At 44.1% G+C, this 27,854-nt stretch overlaps 3 protein-coding genes across 8 annotated transcripts; 1 reads left to right on the top strand and 2 right to left on the bottom strand.

Annotated features, from left to right (window-relative positions):
- Window positions 1-158: 158 nt before the first annotated feature.
- PER3 (period circadian regulator 3) lies at window positions 159-22,593 on the bottom strand. Of its 6 annotated transcripts, none has more exons than XM_072354297.1 (22): window positions 22,170-22,593; window positions 21,535-21,677; window positions 20,866-20,981; window positions 20,073-20,274; window positions 19,884-19,932; window positions 19,544-19,686; window positions 19,090-19,168; window positions 18,219-18,325; window positions 17,853-18,009; window positions 17,546-17,651; window positions 17,013-17,138; window positions 16,392-16,518; window positions 15,967-16,111; window positions 15,586-15,713; window positions 14,922-15,086; window positions 14,105-14,356; window positions 13,004-13,740; window positions 11,795-11,966; window positions 11,041-11,218; window positions 10,366-10,516; window positions 8,534-10,031; window positions 159-371 (listed from the first exon to the last, which is right to left on the bottom strand). In XM_072354297.1, exons 1-21 carry the CDS (start codon window positions 22,247-22,249, stop codon window positions 9,930-9,932), a joined length of 3,465 nt encoding a protein of 1,154 aa, XP_072210398.1. In that variant the 5' UTR covers window positions 22,250-22,593; the 3' UTR covers window positions 159-371; window positions 8,534-9,929. The 6 variants fall into 6 exon arrangements, with proteins under 6 accessions (XP_072210398.1, XP_072210400.1, XP_072210399.1 ...); XM_072354299.1 differs by having other exon boundaries at window positions 11,041-11,158; XM_072354298.1 differs by having other exon boundaries at window positions 14,105-14,353.
- On the top strand, window positions 4,619-7,473 carry UTS2 (urotensin 2). The gene is made up of 4 exons (XM_072354573.1): window positions 4,619-4,721; window positions 6,492-6,602; window positions 6,734-6,777; window positions 7,258-7,473. The coding sequence occupies exons 1-4, from the start codon at window positions 4,619-4,621 to the stop codon at window positions 7,372-7,374; spliced, it is 375 nt and encodes a 124-aa protein (XP_072210674.1). The 3' UTR covers window positions 7,375-7,473.
- A 155-nt stretch (window positions 22,594-22,748) lies between the features above and the next one.
- VAMP3 (vesicle associated membrane protein 3) lies at window positions 22,749-25,953 on the bottom strand. The gene is made up of 5 exons (XM_072354303.1): window positions 25,843-25,953; window positions 24,407-24,488; window positions 23,790-23,948; window positions 23,270-23,321; window positions 22,749-22,918 (listed from the first exon to the last, which is right to left on the bottom strand). Coding segments are annotated over exons 1-5 (315 nt in total). The 5' UTR covers window positions 25,845-25,953; the 3' UTR covers window positions 22,749-22,898.
- Between the last annotated feature and the right edge of the window lie 1,901 nt (window positions 25,954-27,854).

The following is a 27,854-nucleotide window of genomic DNA, read 5'->3' as shown; positions in this document are numbered from 1 at the left end:
CAGATGTCTCACCAGGCTAGAATTCCATCAGAAGGCCAGAGATTGATTTACTTATTATGATTCACACTGCCACTATTAAAGCCAGCCATATTAATGGCTCTTTGTCACCGTACACCTCAATAAATACATTACCTTCTATCAGTACAGTTGTAAGCACAGACAATGCTTGATGGTTCACTCAAAGCACAGATTTCAGTTCTAACAGGAGGATGTCGATCTCTTCCTCCGCTGGGGAGTTGAAGGATTTAGAAACCTGGGCAGACACTGCACTCAAGAAGCCCTCAGACACAGCAGTAACCTCCTGTCACTACAGCTCAGGAACTCCCTGCACTCACCAACAGACCACGACCACACTGCTCACGTGGATGAGGCTGGAACATACAACACGTTAGATACGCCTCAGAATCAAGGGGTCGCTGTGCTGAATTATACACTACCCTACATAACAGATAACACCTGTAGCAGGAATTATTTGAATCACTGGAATCCATCTCTCAAACAGCCACGGGAAGCTCCTACATGGCTGACTGCCAAGGAACGGGCATTCGTTTGCACAATAACCTTGAAAGAACTGCTTTAAACCTCAAGCTGCTCGGTGAGACCTGTGCCAACTTTCCCCTTGTTAAATACATATTTGTCCCGAAATGTGAATCACTGAGTCTGCAGAGATTCCATTTAATTAACAACAACAACAAAAAATAATTAAGGATTAAAAGGATTATGCAGTTGGAAAGAGAAGTGGAAAAAGGCAGTTTGTATGAGACATTCATTTACTGCCTACGCTGAGTAGGACAGAAAAATGCCAACAATTAGGAGACCTCCTTAATCAGGCAGTATCTCTTGGCCAAGCACTGACCTTCTGCTGCCTGAAGTCTGTCCTCTAACACCAGTTACGGGAGAGAGGAAATCCACAGTATTTCACAAAAAAATAAGAGTTTGGTCAGCAAGTTTGATCCTCAACCTCTTCTAATATAAACATCACTGTGTACAGCAATGAAGAAAACCTGAACGGAAAAATAAAGAAGAGCAGCACAGCTCTGAGGAAACTGCCCCTGTTCTGTCCCCACTGCAGGTTGCAGCCCCCACCCTGTTGCCACTCAGATCGAGGCACCATCTTCCAAGACTCCTAAACGTTAACTCTGCACCCACCGACTGTCACAGACTCAGCCCTGGGGGCTCCAAGCCTTTTCAGGTTTCTCAGCGCCATCTCCTGGGGCAGCAATTTCACTATCACTGCTTTTACATCCAGGAAGGGACAGTTTTATTTAGCTCAAAGTTTATTTAGCTCAATTTAGAAAACCAAAGAGGTAAATGTACTCGCCTACCCCAGTTCAGTCCCAACAGCTCTCTGCCCTCACAGTTCTTACACCAGGAAATTACTGTTTTCTAGGATCAGAACCAACCTGAACTACACTGTGCTACTGGAAAGCCTCCAAAACGTCAGTGACTACAACACGTCCCAGCACACTTCGAGGAAGCCCAACCTGGGTACATTAATGGGTTGCAGTTGCAGCAGTGCTGCAGAAGCAAACATACATCTCAAAAGAACACAAGCCCAGCCCTCCACCTGGGCTGAAAAAGGGGTATATGTAGGGGCAGCCATTGACTTGCAGCCTTTCGGCAAGACTGCTATGTCCTACATCTTGTGCTGGCCAGATAAGGAGAAAGGCTGGGAGTTCCATTCTGTAGACAGGCTCCTTGCACTGCCTGCTCTCATCACTTCAGTTTTAAAAATCATCTGTAATTGCATAGTCGGTTCCATTACATCTTTTGTGGAACAAACCTTACTTCAGGCTCTGGTCTCTGTTCCTCTGTTTGTGGCTGCGTTATCCAGAGTTCAACTCCCACAAGATGCTGATGTGCTGTATTTCCAAGCTCCAGTCATGCCAGACTTATTTTCCTTCATGTCAAACAGTGTGAAACTTCAGTGTGCTAATTCCATAGTACTGAGAGGACAAGGGAGTTAAGGACCAGTTTGCCAAGCCTGACTTGGAGAACATAACCAGAGCACAGTGTGCCAGCCCAGCAGGGGAGGAAAAAAAGAAAGAAAAATGGTCGTTTTTTTTTCCCCCCAAAGTGGTGGAAACTATCCTAACAAAGAAGCAATGTTTTAGCAGCTGTGATCTTGCACCAGCCTAAGTTTCTAGACCACTTGCCAATTCCACAGAGAAACAGACCATCTTCAGAAAGGCCTACAGGCCTCCTGTCCTCATTTACTGCACAGGCATTCAGTTATGCACACATACTCACTGCTGCAAACTCTTCAGCCCATCACAGAACAAGAAAACAGCCAGGTCAGAACATCTGAGACCTTAGAAAAAAACCAAACAACCAAAAAAAACCAACTTGGAGATGATTTCATACGATAGAAGCACTGCTGTGCACACCGAGTACTCCACACAGCTGCTCATACTGCATGTACTGCACCAGTTTGCACACACTGGTCAAAAGGGGCATCTCCAGGAAAGGCAGCTGGCCACACACAGCCAAAGGACGGTTATTTTATAATCATGTAACAAAGCTGAATAGTTACCACAATGAGAAATAAACTCTTAACACCAGGAGTTACACATCCCAGCAGCAGCTCCCCGCACACACTACAGCCCAGTCACAAGTTGTCTCCTCTGAAGTACCTCCTTTCACCACCTGCCACACTACTTGATCAGTGTTATGTAACTCGTGCTTCCCCAGCATAAAGCAGCTTTAAACAGGTGAAAGATCTTTTGCATTTACCAATTAGATCCCAGTCTTACCTCTGCACTCAGAAGGTGGACAGCTGGCAGATTTCCTATCTTTTTTTCCCTCCCTTGACTCTATAGGCAATTTATTTTTCATGAGTCATCGCTTTAAATCAAGAATAGTTGCTTCTTCTGATAATTTGGGACAACTCTTTTAATGCTAGGCTAATCTGCATTTACTATTCTGAGTTTGTTCAGTAACCTTTCCCACTCCTGCTGCTCTATTAAACCAAAGCAAGTGAAAGAAAGTCAATTAACAAGAACTAACAAAAAGTTTCTGCACAAATAGCAGCTTTGATGCAATTTAAAGAAGCCCTTTACAGAACAGCCCTTTATTTTTTTAAACTGCAGTCCCCATTTCCTCCCTTCACCCATGGATTCAGGGTTCTGTACCTTTATTTGGGATGAGCTGTTTCTTCACTCTGCGTAATGACGTGTGCTCTGTCCCCTCAGGAAAATGCCTTTGACATTCTGGTAGGGGAATGAATGTTTAAGTGACAACTTCAAATCTGAGTAAAAGCAATAAGCTGTGGGCAAGCTGCCCGACTTCTACATGACGCACTTCATGACTGCTCTAAGAGGCTGAGTCTCCCTTGTGAGAAGACAAAGGACATAAGCTGCTTGTGAAGAATGCTTCATTAGCTTTCCTTGGAGGATGCTCAGAGCGAATATTGATAATGCCATTGTCATTGATAGTTCACTGAAGGAGAAGCCCTTGTACAGAGCAGCCAGCACCAACTGTGAGATCACGCATCAGATCAAACCTAATTACTGTCTGCAGCTTTGGAACAAAGAGTTACATGACTCAGATGAGGGGAGAGAATTCCTCTCTACTTCTCTCCTAGGAAAGCAAAGGGAGAGGAGCACATAAAACACATTAGGATAACTCTGCAGGGAAATTCTTTTGCCATGTTCACTGACTTAAGCAAAGCCCACCAGAACAGGTTTCGTAGTTACAGAATGCAAGATATAGGTGTATGAAGTCAGCATTGCACCCATCTGTACACAACGGACAGCAGAAAAGTTTAACTAGAAAGGACCACTAAAGGTCCCCTTCCACCCCACTGCCTTTGTTCTCAAAGCAGAGCATTTGAACTTACATGGTGATGCTGATTTTAAAGCAGTTCTAGGGGCCACATAATTTACAATATAAAAACGAATCTCCCAGTCTACAGAGGGACCCGAGTTGAATAGCAACCAAAGGTAGTTTACACATATCAAGTAAGTTTCCACATAGAAGCTCTACATTCTCTGCCAAGATGATTCTCCAGGGCTACACTGGATAAAGTCATCTCAAACAAAATGAACAGCTACAAGAAACAAGCCCCTTCCACTATCGTTCTCTTAATGAATTATCTAGATGTTTCAGCTCCCCTTCTCTTTTGCTTCACCTGGCAAAAGAACCCCAAACATCCATCCATTTCACAAAAGAGAAACAAGAACGTATTTCATATCAGATGCTTTGCGTCAAGCCTGCTAAGGCTCATAAATCTTATCGCCCTGGTCATTTCAACCAACGTCCGACCCTTTTGTTAACTCATGATTTATCACTGGAAGTTACTTTTCTTTATGCCAGATTTATAAACTTTACTGTGCTTGGTTTGATATAATATCCATTTTGTACACCAAGCTATAAGACAGTAAATTTATTGTCCATGAAGTGTTACCTTGAAAAATTACATCAATGCAAAGTGGTTTCCATTTACAATCAATAGACAATAAATTCATTGGATTTCTTTTTTGGGGGGAGGGAGGGGGGCATGACCATATTTATGAGGTCATGAGTGGCTATATAACGAGTGAAACAGGGAGCAGAGGCTACAGTCTGGAGTTCCGAATTACAGGCGTTGACAAGACGAAATATATTCAACACAGCAACAATGCATAAGCTGGTATTCTGCTGTCTCATTATCATCAGCTTCTCCTGTCCTCTGTCTTCTCTCCCCGTCATCAACGCCAGCGAGATGTCTTATCAACTCCCAGGTAAGTCCTTTGGACTTAGCATTCATAAGAGAGCAAATGGAATATGAAAACCAGAGTAGCAGCAGGTATTGCTTTCAGAGGGAACCTTTATCTGCGCCGATCAGCTGGAGAAAAAGCAGGAATGACTTCAGAACACTGGGCACAAGTAATATCATTGGTGGGCAGCTGTTTTGTAAAACGGGGAGGTTGAGTGCTTATACATATTTCTTCCTGCTGCTCTTAAATCTAAGGGGCAATATATTTAAGACTTGCAGTGAATGAGTGCGAGCTGGCAGATGCAGCATCCACCTCTGAAGCAGCATTAGTGGACATTAGGTAATTTACAGAAACTTGGCTGAACAGCACCTGCTGCACTTTAAAATGAACTGTGCTTAACTGAAGTTGCATTTTAAAAGGGGCAAGCCCACTGCAAGGATTAATGTGTTCCTGCTCACATCAAGCGCAGGCAAAGCTGACTTACAATACAAAAATAGCACTGTATTAAGCATGATTTTGTACTGAGCATGCCATTTGCCTGCACTAATGTAGACTCTACTCCACACAGTGAAAGAATAAATCTTTGCTTGAAAGAGCTGTTCGCAAAGTTTGAAGTCATACTGTAAGCCAGACTAAGATAAGATTTGTCACTAAACTGCATGCAGTGCCTACAGGGTTATCATTGTCAGACCTGATCTGTGCTGGAAGCATTCCTGAAATGAGCTCTGAAAGAACAGGCAAATCTAAAACAGAACTCTTTCACAAAGCTGGCTACAAAAAAGCACCTGTAACACAATTGCTCTGCAGGTGAATTGGTTTGCAGGTACCCACCTGCTTTGTATAACTTGGACTCACTAAGCCAGCATCTTCTCAAACATTCCACAACGTAATTTGCCATTTACAAGCAGCATTGACTCAGTATGGACAGCATCTATCACATCACAGGATGAACAAGCTAACTAACCATTCATCTTCAAACAAATGTGCTGGATACATCCATTAGGCTAATTAAATCTTCCTTGTAAATACAAAGAGAAATACAAGAGGGTAAGAAAGAAGCGGAGCTCTGCATTAGAGATTGTTTGTTTTAAATCTCAAACCAACATGACCTGCTAACACTGAATTAAAAATATGGGGTTATGTGTACAAACTTCTCTATGCACAGAAAAGGGAACGTACAGCATTCATAGTACTACACTGCAACCCCCACTGTGCTTCCTAACTGACCTGACAAACTAATCCTGAATGTCAAAGGTCTGCAAATATCTTCGTAACAGACCATTAAAATGCTGGAGGTTTATCTGCAGTGTTTTTTATTTCTCCTGTATACAAATCACATGAAGGAGCTACAGTCTCACACATCTGCACAGGTAAATGCAACCAAAACTCCACAGTAAAAATCCAGAAATGCAATTAAAAAGCCAACACAATTAAGAGCTTTGCAATAGCTCTCTCTCAACATCCATTATTTTGAGTGGCTGCTGTTTATCAGCAGAGAAGTTCACTGTCAATAAACCTCCAACAGTAAAATTTGTCTTCAGTCACAGAAAAGCTCCAGTGGAGGAACTCATTTGTAAAGAAATGGATTCAAATATAAACCAACGAACAAAAGAACCCACACAAATCTATTCCCTCTAACATCCATTAAACAAGGATGGATAGTTTATGATTTTAAGACCCTTTTCAATAGACAGAGCTAACTCACCTGATCAGAAATTGTCTGAAATGGAATGAAATAGGGATTAAAGCTATGAGACCCTCACCATACGACCATCTGTCATCTTCCATTTGCAGCTGATGAAGACTCAAGGCTAAATCTGGAGCAGCTGGGCAGCTCAGAAAGTACCTCCCTGCCTCAGTTCCTGCAGGAGCTCTTGGGCACACTGGTTGAAGACAATAATGCAGGTAAGGCTTTACCAAAGCCATTCATGTCAGAGTGCCAATAATTTATACGACCACCAGTCACAGCAGACATGAATGACACACGTAGATCCACTATTTCTAAACAACAAAACATTTTGCCTCCTCTCTACCAGGTCTTACCTCCAGCAGCTACAACCCAAGGAAAAATATCAAAGAGGTAAGTAAATGACTGTTCCCCAGATTGAGACCTCATATTCTAAGCTACATGGGCTTGTTACAAAGACACCATTTAAGATCCACAGATTTAACATAGTTAACATGTGCCACCATATTATTGGAGCTGGAACCACCTGGCAGTTCGGTTTGCAGTGGAGAAAAAGAACAATAAAAACAAAATTAGGAAAAGGAAGAAAACAGTAAACCAACTTTCTAAATGAAGGTTGATTTCCCATGTCAGCAGCCTGCCCAGTATACCAGCCAGCATAAGCTGCACATCCTTTTCCCCCCACTGCAGCACGGGCTATGTAACATTATCAGAGTTGCTATCAGCCAGTAGGTAAATTGAGAATCTCATTTGTGTTTGACTGAGGATGTAGACTGTTTTTAGTACCTGAGGTGCACCGGGAGTGAATAGTAAACTTTCTCAGTGGGGATATTCAGCAGCCACCAGTAATTGTCTGCCTCTGTTTGACTACAGACTTTCTATGGAAATCACCCACGAATTGCTTTGCTGGGCCGTTTGCTGCTGAAGGACAGGAAGCAGTACAAGAAACGCGGCAACCTTTCTGAATGCTTCTGGAAATACTGCGTGTAAACAGAACAGACCTCCCAACTTTGGCTGCATAATTTATATATATGTCTGAAACCATGTACATAAACATGCTTGATATGAAATCAGAATGAAGGAATTTGAAGATAGCTCCTAACTTTAGACTCTACACTACTTGGAAATTAATAAATCGTTGATGTTTTGCAAATATTCTGTGAGCAGGGTCATATTTTCTTAGAGTTCAGCACAACAGGATGAAAGTAATGGTACAAAAGGAAAAATACGTAGCATGATGAGAACTCAGGACCAAGCCTCAGATCTCAGCCCCAGTTACATCCTGATAGTTTGTGCTATGAATAAAGCTAAAGACTCAAGAACTGTCTCTAGGCAATATCAATCTTCACGATACACACCAATAGTTTGAGCTGCAAATTCCTACTTTGTTCACTATGCACTTTGCATAAACCTCACACTAATCAAGGCTCACAAAGCTTGAATTAAACTTTGCCTTAGTAATACGTATCACTGAGATCAATGTAGCATACACCTCATAAATCTCTACCTGTTCTGCTTAAATAAAGCCTACAGGCTCGATATAACTCGTTTGCATCAGATAAGTCATAAGATAGATGAAGCCAGCCGTAACAAAGAAAAATGTCCTTATGAATGTAGAGTCTGGATGCACTGCACAGGTACTTACAGCCTTCTGAACATTCATCTTCCTCTTACACAGTGCAGCAAGTCAGTGTCTGGCTGGAAATTACTCCTTTCTTGCCACCTCATCAGTCAATAAAAAGCTGTAGGAAAAGGCTTCAAATTTATCTAAATGAATAACTATCCAAGATTTATTTCAGAGGCAGGAAAAGGGGCCCAGCTTATGAAGATGTGAAGACGAACAACAGTTGAAGCCTACTTCAGAACAGCAAACTAAATAAGATAATGAAGAATAAGTGGGAAAAAAAAGCACTGCAAGAGTTGTCTCCAGTGCCTAAGCCCAGGGAGCCCGTCCAGCTCTTGTCAGAGAAGTGGCAAATTCAGCTCCTCCTCAGTGCTGCCGTAACTACAGCTCTCAACAGCTTCCACCTCAGGTTTTCCTCCCCACAGGAGTGCAGGAAGAGCACTCAAACAAACTGATCACTTTGATCAGCAAATTATTTCTTTGCAATCAAGAGCTTTCTGTGCACACCACAGCCGAGCAACTTACACAGGCAGTGATAATCCTTCACATTCAACACGTGTGCCTTCCTTCCTGGGATGCATTCAGAAACAAAACTGCACATCCTGAAAAACAAAAACAACCCACAAAAAATACAAGAGAAAACCAGCAGCATAAATAGCAACAGGGATCACCTTCACTGTACCTTCAGCACACTTAGGTTGAATCAGAAACAACAGCTAATAGGCTCTCCAAATACTGAATGTCACAGAGATTACCCAATAATGAAAGCAAACACGCTTAAAACAGTTTTTGGTAGGATGGTTTTGGTTTTTTTTGCTTTATTTATAAAAACAGATGCTCCCTCGGGTTGTACAGTTAAAATCACAATTGCAAATTAAATCACAGCTGAATATCACTTCAGTGAAGTATTCCTATCAACTAATGCAAATATTCATTCAGTTGTGGAAAATAAACACACCAACACATTCATCACACGCTGCAGAAGTACACTGGGGTCCCCCTCCTGTTCACACCAATGCCGTAACGGTATCTGCACATTGATTAACTTATCTTAAACATAAAACTGTATTTTTGAACAGGAAAAAAAGAATCCTGCTTAATCCAAATTGCTGAAACCCCCACAGGGGGCAGAACTGTGACACCGCTGTGCTTCAATATATCCCATTTGGTGACTAATAAGAGAAAAAACAAAGCTGAGAAGCTTTAAACTAGCCCCAGCATTTTAACTGCATCAATCAAAACAAAGTCACATAAAACAGTGCGCATCTGGCTGCAGCGTTTACTCCATTGCTCTTTCAGATCAAAACTGTATTTCATCATGACTTCAGTAGGCTACAAAGAGTGAAAAACTGATATAAGCTATAAAAACAACCAGATCCCAAAAGCATACAGGAACGAGGTCTTTCTCAAAAGGCCTGATAAGGCATTTGGTCGCTAGATGCTGTTGTTTCAGCTGGGTAAAGAACAGCTTGTCCTAAATCCACCTACCTCAGTGGAGAGCAAATAGGGCTGTACCAATGTAAGCCCTATAACCGCTGCATCTTTTCAAACTCTTATCTGTCCAGTTAAAATAACAACCAACCGACAAAAACCAGAACAACACCACCACAAAACAAACCAAAAAGGTCTTTATATTTAGCTCATTACTGAGCAATCAGAAGTTAGAAACATAATCCGTTCATAATCATTCATTCTTGTCAAGTTTTTGATGTCAGGAAGGGAAACAACCTCCCAGGGAAAGATTGTCTTCAAAATCCTGACAGGAGCAAAGGGAATAATGGAGAAAAGTTTAGTTTCATGTATGATTGCTCATGGTAGGAGAAAACAGCTGGAAAGATTCACTGCTAGCATCTAGCAAAGCCAAAGGAAAAGGGAATGGGAATTATTCCAACCAGTTTTACTGTCACAGGCAGGGATGTCTTCAGTGTTCCAGGACTGGAAGCGGTTTTCCCTTGTTTTCCATATTGTCATCAGCCATTGTAGCCTCATAAGTTGCTTCCCTGATGTCACATGTAACACATCCCTTTAGAAAGGAACAAGGATACAATCATTTAAATTCTCCTCTGGATACTGCAAAGAATCCATCCCGGTAGCATGATATGCTGCAATCTCTTGAAATTTCTCATGAATTGAATGAGATCTCTTTTAAAAAAGCAGAGATTGTACAGAGATCTTAATTTTCAGAGGCAGTACTTGCACATCCAACATCTAGCTAGTATTCTCAAGCCTTCCAACATTCACAAGTAAAGCTATCAGTGAGTCTCATCATGTAAAAATCACATTAGCTGGAAGCAGCACTACCTCTAGTTAGCCAAGACATGAACTAGCAGCTGCTGACTCCTTTCACAACTCCTTACCTGAGTGCTGATTTGTAGTGGGACAGTCTGTGTCTGGATCCACGTATGCACTTCTGCAAGCTCCTTCTTTTGCCTATCTGAAAACCAAGGTTGTTGCTTTCGCATGACTATCAGTTTCTCCATATCCTCTTTTAAAACTTCCTCTTTAATTCTGTAAAACAAAAAAGAACCACAGACACCTGTTAACGCAGCTGCACTGAATACACCAAGGCAAACACTGCTGATAATGACCATGGGAAACAGCTGTGTATAAGGCTGAAGCCAGCCAATGAAAAGTAACTGTGTTTTGTTACACCTTATTTTATTTGTAAGGCTTTTTTCAACACCAGTCTAACTTTCAGGTTGGCTTATTTAGTTTTTAAAATGAGGAATCTCATTGCAAATTATGTAGAAGCAATTACAAACAACACAAATATTTTTACCCTTTAACGCAAAAAGCGGGGCATAACCTTAGCACTTCAAAAAAGAGGTTTCATGTTACCGTACCTTAAGAGATAAAGAAAAACAGGCAAAAAGTAGATTAAAATAAATTCTCAGAGCCTAGAATAGTAAGCAAACACAACTTGTCTGAGTTTTATTGGTATACACACTGTTCCCATGGTCTTGTTTTTAACTCTACATTTCTTCCATGCTCAATTCCAAACTATCTGTCAGGAAACACTGATGTTTTCTAACCTGTTAGGCATCTGGTATGTCATTAGAACTTGCTCAGGTGTGCGATCCATCATCACCCAGGCTGACTCATCTTCAGATTTATGAGGTGTCTCCTCTTCTTTTTTTTCTTGATTAGCTTCTGCTTTGGAAGTTTCAGAATCATTACTGGCAAAATACTTGCTGCTTTTCCCACTGCCTGCTGAGAATTACCATGAAAAAAATCAACTCAGGTATCTGACAAGCCTTGATAATCCAGCACAAGTAGTAAAATTCACCAGTGTGTTTGTGTGAGCTATTTCCAGTAGGGTGAATGCAGGTCCTCTCATCTGAGTCCTCTGGTAAGAGATTACTGCTTACTGAAAATTCAGAGATAAAATCTACTCTGTTACGTTGCTCAAGACCTCCAAGGTTTTACTTACTCTTCTCAAGATTTGTCTCAACTTCTCTGCTTTTCTGTTTCAAGAGGCCCTGCTCTATGCAGATTTACTCAAGTAAGATGCAAACCACCCTCTAACACAAAGAGAAAAAACTGTTAATGAGCACAAGTTAGAAGCCTGACTCGCAGATTTAAGGAACAACTTCTGGACTCTCATTTCTGACTATCGTGACTGAACCAAATTTGGCCTCAAATGCTGAAAGCTGGTGAAAAATAATGACAGCAGATCCTCTTACTGGGGCTTCCCGCTCCCATCACAGCGTATTTTTATGACTTACCAACACATTAACAACCCACCTAGCATAAGATTAGCAAATGTCCAGATCTTAACTTCCTTACCTGTACCAGCTTCACAGGACTGGGAGCCTAAAGAACTAGATAAAGCCAATCCACTGCCTGATGCTGCTGAACCCGCGCCTGACTGGGAGTCCTCATGCAGCAAGCGGTCAGTAAATTCACTAGAAGCACAATGGCTACTGGCACTGTTACCACTATCTTCCAGACTATTGTCCTGGAAACAAAAAATCACAACAAACATCCATGGGAGTCACCCTTCAGCTTGAAAAAGGAAGTTCAGGCATTTACTGAATTTGCAATAGGTTGACTAAATTCCTGCATCAATTCAATAGCTTTGGAATTTCTAGCTCTGAAAACGAATGGCTGCCTAGAACTCATGATAAAACTCCTCACATCTGAAACCAACAAGTATCTGGACTTTTTGATTCATGCTGCAGATCTTTCCCCATGGGGTTTCCTTCAAGATATTGTACTTCTGCATGAAGTCAACATTTTTTGCTGACAAGAGTCAGTTCCCTCCATGTCCTGTTAGGTGGCATGGAGCAGCCACATACATCAAGCAATCCTGCCCTACAGGGAAAACAAAAGCATTCCCCTGAATCACTGCATTAAGCTCATACAACTACAGATACACCAACTCCCCTTCAGGACCCTACCCTGCAGTTTCAGCTGATCCAGCCTTTTCGGCACAATCTGGATTCCCGAGACATTTTTTTCCTTGCCTGCAGAGCTCAGATTCCTGCCTCTGAGTTTACCGCGGAAGCTGGAGAGGCCTTTTCTATGCCCATGTATGGAAACCGACCCACACGGATCCCTGTTCTTCGGTCATTAGCTGCATCCCTGGGAGACAGAGGGAGTAATTAGAAAAGTATCTTCCCTTTAACTCTCCACAGAGACTGTGGGACTCAGTGAAAAAGGACGCCAATCATGTAACCAAGTTCCACATGCATAAAAGCCCACCCAAAACTGCTGACAATTTAATGGGAAAAAAATTAAAAATGTTGCCAAAGCACTGAGCAAGAGCAGCTTGCAGCAGCCTAGACCAGAAGATCTCACATCTGCGGCACTTACTGAGCACCAACTCATACTGCTACAAGTTCCCATGGGCTCAAACATAGTTTCTCTGCCTCCTGTGCTATTTGTGCCCTGCAGTCCACAGAGCACAGATACTGGTAAAAGAAGCTCACAGAATCTGGCAGCTGAACACAGTGGAAGTCAGTTTCTCTCTGACACTAAAAATCTGTTACTTACACATTCAGCTTCTGCACATGCTTTAACATCGGTACTAACTGAAGGCTCCACAGATTCCGGCAGCTCTTCTTGAAGCAAATTCAGCTGAAGTGGGGAGCTGCTCCGTGAGCTACTCAGCTGTAAGACCTGGCCATGCTGTTCCTCTGGCTGCTCCTCAGTGGATGTGGGAGAAGAGGCTGGACAGGACTGATCCACAGAGTTTGGGACTATTGGTGATGGAGCAGAAGGTGGAGGGGCAGGAGGTACAGCGGTGCATGGATATGCAGAAGGGAGATAAACATTCTGAGTGCCAGGTAGAAAGACATATTGAGGCAACTGAGTATATATGGGAAAACTGTGAAGAAATACGGCCATAAACATCCCTATGTTTGGAGGAGAAAGTGCTGGAAATGATGGTGCTCCACAACATAGTTGTGACAATGATGTGAGCTCGGGTTTTGATGAGCAAATGGCAAGTTCCTCTCCTACAGAAGAGGCTGCAAAACTAGACAGTGCATCTGAATAGACGGGAAATCCCACAGGAGGAAAGAAATTGGTACTGGAGGAGCTTAAACGGGACACTTCTGAGGGAGAAAGGGACTGCTTCTGAATTCTTCTCTTCTCAGATGGAAGACTATTTCTTTTCTTACTAAAAGACCGTCTATCTGAAGACCATCTCTGAGGTTTCTGGTGCTTGAGTTTTCCTTTTTTGCCATTTTTACAGCTGGCTGGAATCATCTCCTTTGAAGGAGAATTTCCTAAGGAGGAAGAAAAATAAGACACTCACTGAAATGACAGAACTAGGGAAAAACAAAAAAAAAACAACATAAAGAAGAAAAAAAAAATTCTTTCAAAAGGAGGCAATAAATAAGCTATTTCAGACTTATCAGGTTTGCTGCAGTATTTGGGAGCTTTGCAGAAAGTTTAAAGTAGCAACAACCAAAACAGAGCAGATCTTCAGCACAAGCAACGACACTGCCAAGTCCTGACAATTCAGAATTACTCTGTTTTCAGCCATAGTAAGATTTTCAGTAAATCACACAAAGGAAAGCAATTCTACATTGCTGGGCTGATCTTTAAAATAAGCCCAGTAAATCTCTCTTTCTCCAAGGTGCTGCCTACCTTGGTCACAGGAATGTCCATTGGTACTTCTGTTGTCCCTCTGAAGGTAAGTCCTGAATGGAGACAGCAAGATCCTCCGGCGGAACTTGTCAACGTAGTTTTGCTCTTCCTTTTGAGTGTGGGCTGACAAAGTCTCTTTTGTTAACCCAACTGGCTTCAGCTCCTCAGCCACCGTAACAGGATTCTGAGCATTCAGAGGAGGCAGCTCAATGTGCTCATTTCGAAAAGGAGTATTCTCCATTGTAGTCACTTCTTTGTAGAGGGAAGAAAATAAATCACTCTGTGCTCTGGCCTCCCAGTGTCAACACCCACAATATGCAAAGGGTTAGACAAAACAAACATCTGAGCTACTGAGCAGACAGACACTGCAGGGAACCATTTACACTCAAATAGAGTTACATTAACATAAATTGAGCAAATTATTTTTTCTTTCCTCGTACCACTTATGATTGCAGTGAAATATTCGTTTCGTGTTTCTTTCTGTATTAAGTAATATCAGCCCATTAGTCATGTTCATTTTCATCACCAGTTGCCACACAAAAGCTCACTGTTGTATTTGAGACGCGTGTAATAGTTACAGTGCAAATTAAAACAGCGCATTCTTAAAGCTACCTTTTATAAAAACACTGTAAACATTTTCAGGCTCAAGTATTTTTTTTCCACGGCATCTTCAGAAGTGCCTCCATTGTATTTCACAGTTCATATCAGAACGTATCTCTATTAGACAAAGGCTTCCTACCACACACTTCAATCGGAAAATATTGTTCAATCTAAAACTCAGTGAGTCTGGCCAATATTTTCCAAGAATGAACAGTACCTGATTCAGGGTGTGGGACGTGCACAATAGTGCTGCTGTAACTGCACTGACTGGTGGCAGACACCACACTCGGGGACTTGTTGGACAGGGTCAGGTCCGGCAGAGGTGCTCCCACAACGCCTTCATTTGTCTGCTTTTTCAGCATCTCTTCCTGATCAGCAAATACTGGAGTTTGGGAATTAATTGACGAAAGAACAGCGGTATCCATTGGTAAATTAAAAGAATTCTACACTGAATTTCTTTCCAAGCACTTCAATTGTTCCTAAGTCACAAAACTGACCGGTTCAGAATCAACCACTCAACTATGCAAACTGTTAAATAAGACAGATATACACACAAATAAATGTAATATTCACATACCAGTATAATGTCAATGTATAATAAAACTGGCATAAAACCAGTGAGCTACACAAAACTTATTTAGCAACAGCAAGCAGTACTTCTTTTGATGGATTCTAAGTTCAAAGACTTACTACTGTAACTTTTGCTCAATTGCATAATCTAGGCAAGGGAAGTAGATATTTACTGCCTGTAACCAAAATATCCACCCCATTGTGTAGCAGTAATTTAAAAAAATGAAAAGAAACCTTGAAACATACAACATCATATCAGAAAAAAATAATTCATGGTGTTCCATTACAATTGTCAGCATCCTTTGCATTACCTCCCAATGCCTTGATCTCCCGCAGCCTTTGCTGGCTTTTCTTGTCCCCATCTGAAGATGATGATGATGTATTTGTAGAAGATTTACATTTCCTTTTCAATAGTGGAATACTGCAGCTCTCTAGATACCTGAAACATATCACAGGAAGCTCTTCTCATTATTATTATTTTCCTTAAAGGGACATTACCCACTGAAGTAGAAGCTTCTCAAGCCATATTCTGGTTTTCTTGAGAAACGTGATCAAGATATGATTCATATATTTAATGCAGATATATTTCAAATTAGAATTTTATCCCAACTCAGTGCAAACTGCATACATAATTACCTTACACTAACCGGATCTTCAGTATTATTCACTATAACTGCTTTGTCGTTCCCTACCTGATGATACTATCAACACAATTAAGCTGCTGATAAGAAGGAACATGTGGAGTCTTCTTTGAATCACCATGAAGTGCATTGCCCAGTTCTTCTGCGCTGTCACTTCTCAAGGTCGGGAGAAAACAGGAAGCACCGTGCCTCTTCCCTAGAAAAGGAGAAATGCTCAAAGACATCTAAACAATCCATCACTGAGACACCTTCAGAGGAACGTATGGCCTATCATAGCACAGCTCTCATTACTAAGTTATTCTGCATTTCCATCCCAAAAACCACCAAAAAAAGCCCCACCAAATTATTTCCCACATTAAGCCATGTTAAAGTGCTAACTTAAGTACTTCAGCATATCAGCAAAGTCAGCCAAATTCATGGCTCCAGACCTACAAGAGTTTACATGAACTTAAGGATCATAATTACACTAATTTTACCTTCTAGCACTTCTGAACTCATAGGCTGCCCATTTCCATGCTGTGCCTTGCTCCTTGATGCAATATACAGCTGCTGTCCCAGATTCTTTATCCGGTTGACATCTGCACACACCTGTTGCAAAGTCACCTTGAGGTATGTGAAAACGTGGGTCAGAATAAAAAGAATAAAATAGGATACAGGAGGCTATTAAGACAGTGTTGGGTTCTTGTATTCTCCTAACTGAAAGGGATTAGACTGCCAGCCTAAGTCTGGTATCTACTGGCATTTGTAAACATACTTATCATGGCTAATTTAATTAACTGTAATAACGCTCAAACAGCTTCATTATTTATACGTTTTTATATTGATGAAAGCTCAGAGCAAGCATAAAGCTGATTATTTACCCAGCAGTTTCAGAAAGAAAATAAGTAACCGCAATGCTTCTTTTAGGACAGGATTGGCTCCACTCATTCAGAAGTTAATAACAGCACTCTAATGTCCTCTTGAGGAACAAAATGGAAGACCCAAACCAAACAGAGCCCATCACCCATCTTGTGCACCAACACTCTTCCACATCATGACTCTTTTTTCCCAAATATCATTTTATTACTGCACAAGTATTGATATATCTAAAAACTTACCGGTTCTTGTGTTTCCTCTGCACCGTTCCCATTGGAGTCACTTGAGGATGCTACACTGATATAGTGCTCATAAGAACCATTGCTGCCAAGGCTACCATAACCACTGGAAACGTTGCTATGAACTGGCTGCATTGGGAAAAGGGGTGGAAGGAAAATAAATAAATAAATAAACAAAGAGAAAGGAAAAACAGTTTGCAACACAGAACTCCTAGCAAACAACAGAAAAAACTTAAATGAAGAGTCAGTACTGCTCTGAGCTCTACTGCTTTCTTGTGGAATAAAAAACTCTACCATCCTTAAAGCTGTTCCAGGATGAAGATTTATCTTTCAACACAAATATCTGCAAAACACATCAAAACAGTCTTCTAAAAAGATGGGCTACACACAGCCTTAGTGTTAAGTATGGCACACAGGCCTGTCTCCAACATTCTTTTAATGGATCAGACCCACACAAGTTTGTGAAAGAGACCCCAGTTTCTTCAGCCTCTCATTCAAAAGGCAAACCAGTGTTTTGAGATTTTCACCTTCTTTACCTGCAGAAGCAGCTTGTAGATTTGTCCTTGCAATTCTTTTATCTCTTTCTCAACGCTGCCAGTTTCTTGACTTCTTGTAGCAAAGACATCTTCATTCAGCGGGCTTCTAGAGAGTCAACAACATTTCATAATTAATTCTAAAATGATAAAGACAGCTGTAAACGGAGTTAGGAGAGATTATTATTACTAATCTGTGTTTTATGTTGACTGCTTCCCTGAATCAATACAAAGGGATATCATCTGCTAAACAGGGCACTATTTTACAAAGTGTTCAATGAAAAACAGTTCAATTCTACAACTGACTTACGTTCGGACTTTGTGTCGGCCAATGATGAACGCTACTTTCCTGCTCCAAGGATTCACAAAACTGGACCAGCTGGTATCCAGGATGACATAATCCCCATTTTGAGTGCAAAATCTAATGGGTAAATATTCAAAAGGAGGCTGGCCAGCAAGTTTCAGGACTGAACAAAAACAATCAAGAAACAAGGGTCAGTTTACATTATGGCACAGCAGTGACAGCACAAACACAAATGATGGGGGTACGGTCTTGACATCTAACTGCTCACTTTATTTATTTCTGTCTACACTGGACACCAGTCACATAGCAAGCAACGGGGTAATGAAGAATGTTAGGAGGAGCAGAAATTCCTTTTATGACCATTGAACTCACTTTTACGATGAATAGTGATCATTAAAGGACGATCTTCTGGATGCAAATACATCAGTATGGATGTTCCAATCAAATCTTGAGGTAAGTAACCCAACAAAGGCACTGCTCTGAAACACAAACACACTACCATTGCTCGCAATTCAGTCTTGAATGTTTACATTCTTTAACCTCTGCTTGCCAGCAAACTGCCCACAGATGATCTACAATGGCCTGAAGTATAGCTACAAACATTTTCCAACCCGTTTATTAATCCCCCAGTACGACATAAACATGCAAACATTTCTGTTCCCACAGAGGTAAACTGGAAGCATGATTGTGCTTCCACACATGGTGGGGACAAGGGGGAAAGAAAAACAACAACAACAACAAAAACCCAAATGCCAAAAACGGGAATCATAAATGAAGAGGTCCCAGACAAAACCTTTGGTAAGAAGTCTGGCATAGATGCTGTGAAGTGTGTTGTAAAAACATCCCTGAGGCTTTGCAGGAGACAACTGCAGCCTGATCAAGTTCCTATGAGGCAGCTCACACTAAAGCTGCAACCTGCACTGTGATTTCTCAAACCTTTGCACAAGGTGGATTTTCCCACTATCTGTACTACCAAAGGTCTCTGCTGCTCTAAGGGAAACTAACTGCAGTTATGTTTAATTCCACTTTTTTAGTCAAAGCCGATTACTTTCTTGAAGTTCCAGATGTTTTTCAATGAACACTAACACAAATAATTACTGAAAATAACACATAACAGTTTTGTTTCATTAACTACTGCCAACTGCACAGTTAAATAGTTTACTACTGTTTACAGCTGCATTACCAGAGGGTTTTTTGCCACCTCTCCACACACACCTCACAATCCTTAAGATTCAAATCTCACCTGTCATCTACCTCAAGAAAAACACATCCTGGAGTGTGAGTGGTGGTGAAGATTCTTTTATCCATAGGAATTCGAGGAGCTAATTGAAAAAGAAGTATTTACTGAAACACAAAATACGCACTGAAACAGAAAATCTAACTGAGTTTTGCCCACAGTCATTTGCTACAGACGTCCGAACTTTATAACTTACTTCTGATCAGTAACTCAAAGAGACATTACAAAATTACAGGCAATATAAACTTCTCCCAACTGTAAATGTAGTGAGAAGAGGTCAAAGGTCTCAGGACATAGCAAAGAAGAAATGTACACTCTGGACAGGTGTGTGCACACGCACATACACACTGGAGGTTACACCTGCGAGACTTTCCAAGTGCAAATTCCAATCAAAGCAAGCTGACATTCATACACTATGTTTTCCTATTGGCTTGTTTTTCTCTCGATTATCCCGACTTGCCTTCATATCCAGAGTGAATTTTCTCAGCCAAAGCTAAGCAGCAGGACTCTGCATCCACGTGGACGGAGGTGCACACGTGGACCAAGTACGGGGTGATTCGGAATGGATACCAGTGCGTTTCTTGTTCTTGATCTCTACCAGCTCTGAGGAAAAGTAAAAGGAATGAACGTGTTGATGTCAAGACCCAGATTCTCCACACCAGTACTGAGAGACATGCACAAATAAATCACGCAAAGCACACAGAACTACATGAGAAGGATGTCCTTCATTGGCTGCCATTGTAACAAACCACCACCTGTGCCCAGCCTTTGTGAACATAAAACTAGAATAATATACTTGCCTGATCCTGCAGAAAAAGGATTTCACCTGGGCATATTCATACAGAGAAGCTAATAAGAAGAACAAACATTGAAGGTATGAGTTCATATCCTAAAACAGGTCACATCCATCAGAACTTACAAACCCTTTATTCCCCAGGTTTTCTGAGTAAGATCAAAACAAAGCATTTAAGAAGATCATCACGTCCTACCTGTTTGACTTTCTGTGTTCCAAAGGGGCAAATGAGACTGATCAGTGTGTGCATAGAACACACTTGCATCCTGAGGGGCGAGAAGCTCTACAAATCGGGAGGACTCCAAGACTTCCTTCTTATGGTTTAGAATGGATGCTGCCTGCTCGGAAATATGCACTATGCACCCAGAAAGCAGGGAAAACACAGCCACAAAGGTGTCCTGCAAAACAAACCTTAGTGAAAGCAACCCTCCCCCAACGCATGGCAGCAATATTGAAAGGATGGAAAAACAAAAAACCAAGTCAAACTTCCCCCCCCCTCCTGCCACAAGAACCACTACAGGACACACAACCACCAGACACCATGAAGACAGAGGTACAGAAGTGTGCTCTAAAGCTAGCATCCACACAATCGTATGTGAGCTACCACAGTCTGCTACAGTGTTATGGCTTACTCATTATTCACACGCGCTACCAAGACTGCAATATCAAAACTGAAACAGATTCCACAGATGCTTGCCATTTCCCAGAATGACTGGTTATCTGGCCACAGACTTCCCCCATCGCTCACAGTGTTCACCACAATTCCACGAACAAAAATCTGAGAACTTTCTGAAGTATTTCTGCACTTACAGCTGTCGGGTATGCCAAGTCAGCACAGACAACCAGTGACATTAATTACTAACAGAAACCTGGTTGACTTTTAAAGGCTTTTTGATTTTACGTTCTGTTTCCCTAAAGAGATATTAATGTGATAAAAGAGGCTGAAGAGGAAAGCGACGAGCTCCTCTGAGTGCGTCTGAATTCCTTACACTGTTTTTTGGAGTGTGCTCTGATGCAACTGTCACCAGCTCTTCTGTGCTGTATGTCGTCACATCTGACTGGAACATTCTTCGGTCATTGAGAGCCTGGAAAAACTCATTGTTTGCTAATTGAAGAAACAAGAAACGCAAAACAAACACAAGGCAGTCAGTAAGAAGACAACTTTTAAAGTATTTCTTACAGCCCTCCTAATTTTGGCATCGCTTTGGTGAAGCCCGAGGTGAGGTGAGGAATGTCTGTGGAGTAACAAAGGAAACAAAAGAGTATTGATTATACCACTGGGGTGACCTATGCTGCAGAAGAAAATCACAAGGAAGTAGAGGACAGCAGATGACAGCAGAAGAGCGACTAACTACTCAGTTCTGCTGGAAAACACAAACGATCCAATACATTTTCCAAGCAACAGAAATGCTGTTTTCTCAACATTCGTGACAAGTTATTAGCAGACACCTATCTGTGACTGGATGCAGAGTGAGAGAGAAGCAGACAGGGGGGACTTTGATTGTGAAGCCAAAAGAACTACAGCGGTTCAGAAAGTTAATTGTTCACAGGGCAGATTAAGTGCTTTCATTTGTTTTAATGCTATGTGTTGTCAGATGTGTCCATTCAAACCAAGCTGCTGCACAGCTTATGTGCTTCCAGGCATTCTCCGTGCTTACCTCGGACCTGCTGTACACACCGTAAAGCATAATGGAGAGCACTGACGGTGCTGGGTTTGCTGGAGCTCCTTTTCTCCTCGGGCAAACACTTTTTGATTTCTTGGATCGTCACCATCAGATCCTCGTGCGACTGGCTGCAATCGCTGATAGAACAGGTTGGGCCGTGCTGGGAACGGCTGCTATGGGGAGATTCCCCCCCCTCACAAAACAACCATTCCCAGTTATGGAACGGCCTGATCCACGGGGCGGGAGAAGAGGCCCTAAAGCTCACCCGCTGGTTCCCACTGCACCTTTCGGACCGCTCTGCTATTTAACCTTCGTATCCCCCCCTCAGTGCCAAGCGCGGCACCTTACGGCGGGCGGAGGCGCCGTAACAAACCCACCAAGGGCTGTAGGTGTCCGAGATGCGGCAGCGGCACCAGCGGAAGCTGCTCCGTGCACACCTCGCACCACCGACGCTTCCCACGATCCCCTCACAGCCCCGGACCGAACGTGGCCGCTCGGCGCTCCCGGCACGCGGCGCCGCTCCTCCCCGCCCTCAGCTCCCCGACTCCGTCCGTACGGAATCGGCCCCGCGGCTCCCCCAGCCGCTCCCGCCCCACGCTCCGCTCCGCACACCGCACATTGCACGTTACCTGAAGCCCCCGCCCGTCCCGTGGCGCCGAACCCCACCGGAGCCGCTTCCCGCGCTCAGCCCCGCGCCGCTGCCGTCCATCTCGGTCGGGGACGCGGCCGGCGCCTCCCGTTACGTAACGGCCGCACGCGGCCCCGCCGCTCCCACACTCGGCCGCAACGTGCGGCGCCGCGCGCCCCGCCCCGCTCCCCCACACGGCCGGAGGCGGGAACGATGCGGAGCCACTTTATTGGAGAGCGCGCGCGCGCGGCAAGGCCGGAGCCCCGCCCCTCACGCGCCGCCGCACGCGGACCCCGTGCGCGCGCCAACCCCGGCGCCACGTGCCGAGCGGCCCCGCCCCCAGAGTCGGGCAGAGCCGGGAACGGCCGCGGAGCGGGGCGGGACGGGGGGGAGCGGCTGAGGAGCGGCTGAAGAGGCACTTCCGTAGGGGCGGGGAGCGGCAGACCCCGCGCTGGCACCGCGCTGCGGCGGGCGGGTGAGGAGGACTGAGGACGAGCGTCGGCCCCCGGGATCACACCCGGGATCGCATCCTCCTCACCGAGGCGCCGTTCGGGCGGTGGCTGTTAGTAAGTGACAGGAGTGTCTTAAGGCAACCGGGTAAAGTTAACGTTTCAATCATCAGAAGAGTTTCGCTTTAAACAGCAGTAGACGGGCTGAGAGTACAGCGGGATTGGAGCAGGAAGGCTGACGAAAGGCACCGTCGGTGTGAGTGAGGCTTTCCTCCTGTAACTCATTTGGGCACGCTCAGGACTACAACAAGAAAAAGACACGGTCTCAGTCCTTCCCTTTCAGCCCTCACTCTCAGCCCCACACCTCATGGCTCTGAGTGCTGCAGGTCAGAAGGATGCGGTCGCTCTGCAGCTCTCACAGTGCACAGCTTGTGAGCAATGCTGTTTGCAGATGGTTGTTCTCACCTTCATAGCTGTTTGAGCCTCAGTTAATACGGCTTTGCAGCTGGGGTTTATCACTCACTGCAGTCAACAGCAGTGAAAGCAGACACTACTGTTTGAATGCAGTGCTGTCTGTAACTCGATACCAAGTGTCCCAGCTGGTGAATGAACCCCATCCACCCTAAGAAACCCCCATTCTGCTGAAACTTACCAATGATGATGATGATGATGATGACGACAACAGCTATCAATATTGCCCACATCTGTGAAGACAAAGCCACTCGTCACTTAACATAAACTGCATAGCAGCATTCAATAGCCTTCAGAGTACATGACAGCAGCCCTTGCAAAGCACTTTCACTTGGTGTGGTGGACTTTTGTTGTCTTTGTTGCTCACCAATGAGGATTCCAACCTCTGCTAACAGCTACAACTACAAGGATACCAAGTGAGCTCATTCTTACACATTAATATACATTTTTGGCCTATTCCTCCTGCACCCCAAAGCCTCAGATTATTGCAGCAATTCCCTCTGGTCATTACCAGTCACAGAAGGCCTCGTATCAAGCAGCATGGCTGGTAATCTATTTGATTACTTCACCTAACCGCTGCAGTGCTTTAAAACTAGATGCCACAAAAATGAAGTCCCTTTTACCTCTGCCTTTCGAGATGCTGACTGTAACACTGTTAACTGTGACAGTGAATACTCTAAGTGTATATATGCCATGGTTACCTTACAGTTCTTCCACCAATACTTTCTCTTCAGTTTGGCCGCACTGGTCTCAAACTGGGAAGCTCCCGCTTGCAGCGCATCGGCACGGTCATCCAGCTCCGACAGCTTCTGATCTCTTTCCAGCACCTTGTCCACATTCACCCTCATGATGTCAACAACCTACATCAATAATTATCAGCTTTATTAATCAGTACCAAATTCATTTGCAGGGAACAAATGCTCTCATCTAAGGAGCAGGAACTTGCATTTTAGGGTATCCAAACATAAGCCTGAATCAGGACATGTCTTATTTAGAGGTAAACCTTCTTTGCCAACAAAGAGAAGCAAGCTTGTTCTCTGTAAAAGCAAAGCTTGTTGTCTTCCCAAAGCAGCAAGCTCTGAGTTCCCAGCCTGTATTTGGGCACTGGTAACTTTTCTCCATTTATTGCAGCTGGAATGAATTAATGGATTATGATTTTTCTGAACCTTTCCAAGAGTTAAGGTGATAGATACAACAAAGATGAATTGTAAAAGGTTTCACCTTCATATCAAACAACAGCTCCTTTGGCCGGTACATCTATTCTAGATACCAGATGTTTTTCACGAAATGAATTACACTCATCTAACTAGATTTTTACCTCATCCACTTGATGCTGAGTTTGCTGAAGCCGACGGTTACTGCCAGCAGGCACATTTGTGTTTCCAGGGACGTTGGCTGACCTGCAGTAAAGAAAGCCATTGGTATCCTCTTAGTTTCTCTTAGAGATCTTGCTTTCAAGTTGACATGCTGACAATGCACAAGTTATCTGACCTTCCTGACAGCAGGAAACTTTGGATCCTGGAATAATCTTAATTTCCTTTTGGGAAAGTGATGTTTTAGCAGCTGGCTATTGGGCTAAGTCAAAGTGCATCCTAAATCTCTTGCCAGTGAATTGACTGATGTCCTAAAAGAGTCATGATTAGCTAATACAGTAGTCTATATTAAGGCACATGGTAACTACTGTAGTGGTCAGAAGGGGCTCAGGTTCTCAGGCACAAGCTCAGTAGCATTCAGTTTTTCAGTAACAAACTATAAGCCAATTACCAAAGTACAGGAACTTTCATGGCTGTTCTGTGTTCTTGCACAGAGCAGCTGTCTGTCTCTGTTCTTTTGAAACAGTTGATATTGAGCAAGAGAAAGCACAAGGCAAATGCATTTGGCGTACAGAACAGTTAACCTCCAGTCAGCTCTGAGCTCCCAGCCCCAGGCAGTCGCATTCTTGTTACCCAGTACAACACTGATTACAGTAATGCACAATGCAGAACTCTCTGTACACGTTTCTCATACTCTGTTCACAGCTTTAGTGACTTTCTGTTGTAGAGCTCCACAACTCCAGCTGCTTTTCCGTGTTTTCCTTTTTTCTGCAGCAGAAGTCTGTACTGTTCAGTGCAACCTGATGCCCAGAGGGTTGAACCTGAGTGTTGTTTATTGTCGCACTAAATGTGGGCACTGAATTCAAATCTACATTTAAAGGAAGTAGACGCACACAAGGGCCCACACCCGGTATGCTATGATAACAGGACAGGGCTCAATAGCAGTCCACATTTGACGTAATATCCACTGCCGTGCTGTGGTACCAGCTCACACCTCCGTGCTGTTTTACTGCTATCCATTTAGGAGCTGCTCTCTGCGGCTCCAGGCAGAACGCACACCAGAAAAAGCCACCTCTCATTTCTCTGCCTCCACCGGCAGCGCTTTCAGGAAGGACTTTGCAGTTCAGTTGCCGATGCCGCCCGCACTGTCCCGGGGAGGCCGGGCAGGAAAACGCCCCGCAGCCTCCAGCAGCGGCCAAAGGCCGTGGCAGCCGGACAGCCGGAGCTGCGCAGCCCAAACGGAGGCCGCGCTCGGCCTCTCCCGGCTGGGAGCGCAGCCGCCCCGGGAGGCCTCCACCCACGGGCGGCACCCGGCCGACATCAGCAGCCCGGGCCGGGCCGCGCCGCCCGCTGTTTCTGCTTCGCTCGCCCGGCTGCCCCGCCGCCCCTCCCGGCTCGTTCCCCGCCCGCCGGGGCTCCCGCGGCGCAGCTCCGTACTCACATCCTGCCGCCGAGACGGAGCCGCCGCGCAGCCGAAGCGATCGGAACGGGCCCGACAGGAAGTGCGAGCTGCCCCGCGGCGCCCGGATGTGACGTCAGGAGGGCGGGGGGCGGCGAGCCACGCCCACAGGGCGCGGGGCGGGGCTGGAGGGCGGGGCGGGGCGGGGCCGGGCCGGGCCGGTTTCCCGCGGTGCTGGATAACGAGCGGCTGCGTGTAACTGCTGCCATAGTGACGAGCGGTGAATGCAGCCTGTGTATCAGTGCGGTGCGACAGCCACCGGCACTGCGATGGTACATGTTACCTGCTGGGTTTCCGCACTGCGATGGTACATGTTACCTGCTGGGTTTCCGCACTGCGATGGTACATGTTACCTGCTGGGTTTCCGCACTGCGATGGTACATGTTACCTGCTGGGTTCGGCACTGCGATGGTACATGTTACCTGCTGGGTTCGGCACTGCGATGGTACATGTTACCTGCTGGGTTTCCGCACTGCCAAACCTCGCGGGCGCTGCCCGTTTGCGCCCCGTTGCCCGCAGTGCCCGCAGTGCCAGCCGAGCCCCTTTTAAGCTCCAACATTAGAGCCCGTGTAAGAAAAGCCGGACGCTTTTATGGGGAAATTTTCTTTGTTTTAATTTACAGCAGAAAGAATATAAAGCATTCAGAAAACATTTTCCATATTTTAAGGGCAATTCAAAACATTTTGCATGGTTCCAGCAGCTGAGTTCTTCAACAGATCCATTGATTCAGTGATGCTTGACATGCACGGTTACAAAAATAAAACTTACAAAAGAGAAGACATCTATACTAGTTTTACATGCAAGTCTTGGGGACCCCCCATTGGGCACCAGCTATTGTGTGGAACTGCCATAAGCGTGCAACCAGAGAGGGGCTTCATGTTATATTCTGTATTTCTTTCACACAGTATTACTGCTGTCAATGCGTTTCACAAAGGAGCGATTCCACGGTTGGAAGGCAGGAGCTTCAGCTCCTGGCACTTGGGAACCTGAACTGTCCTGGGAAGCTGCACTTAGTTTATCTTCTGTGAAAACACAAGTTCCACAATGGAGAAAAGAGGGAGCGAATCACTTCGGGGGGAGCCTCTGCAGCTCCCCAGCGCTGCACTGAAGGGTTATGACCCGACACAACAAAGCACTTCGGAGCTGCACTTGGCTTCAAGCAGGCAAGCGTTTCTGCTGACCCTACGGAACTGCTTGCGTGTTTAACACCAAGCCCACGCTTCAACGTTTTGCTGAAGCAGGATCTAGGTCAGGAGATACACCACCAGGCCCATGGATCTGGAAGAGTAATTTGAAATAGCTCTGTATGTTACTCAATTGTTTTTCTGGATACGGGGAGTTGAATCTTTGCACTGAGGTCATTACTCTCGTTAGGAAAAGAGATCGATTCGTATCGTCACGCACTGGTCAATGTGTGGAGCAACATTCCAATCTCAGGATATCGGGGTTCCTCCACTATTAATACAGAGCATTTCCTAGTCATTCCAAAGGAGATTCTTCTGCATTTCTATTTTTGCGTGTGAGGAAAACTGAACAGGTCAAGTCCCGATTCCATACGGCAATTAGAGGCTATGAGCTGCCCAAAGCCACAGCATGAGAACCATCGTTTCTTACTTTTTTTTTTCTTTTTTTTTTTCTTTTTTTTTTAATTGAATCAGGTCATAAAGCAGCAATTCAGAAATGTACAATAATTCTGGTAATGAGCTATAGCACACGTCTACTGTAATTCAATGCTGGCAGTGAAAAGAAGTAATTAAAAACAGGTACAATTATAGAAAAGGCACCAAGAGCACTGACCCCAGGTTTGTTTTTGTGTTTGTTTTTTTTTTTGCCACAATCTTTGTTTTTACTCTTCTTTTAAAGACACCAGTTTAAAAGCTTCTTATGCGTGAGTATTTTTACGGCTTCCCGGGAAGCCTTCCATTTAAACATTGCAGTTGGTGGCCGGGATCGAGCCAGAACGATTCTTCCAATAGGAACAATCCCAAAGTGAC

Source organism: Excalfactoria chinensis, chromosome 20 (genome assembly GCF_039878825.1).
Source record: "Excalfactoria chinensis isolate bCotChi1 chromosome 20, bCotChi1.hap2, whole genome shotgun sequence".
Lineage (NCBI taxonomy): Eukaryota > Metazoa > Chordata > Aves > Galliformes > Phasianidae > Excalfactoria > Excalfactoria chinensis.
The sequence above is the reverse complement of the archived record's forward strand: the minus strand, read 5'-3'. Positions and strand labels throughout refer to the sequence as shown.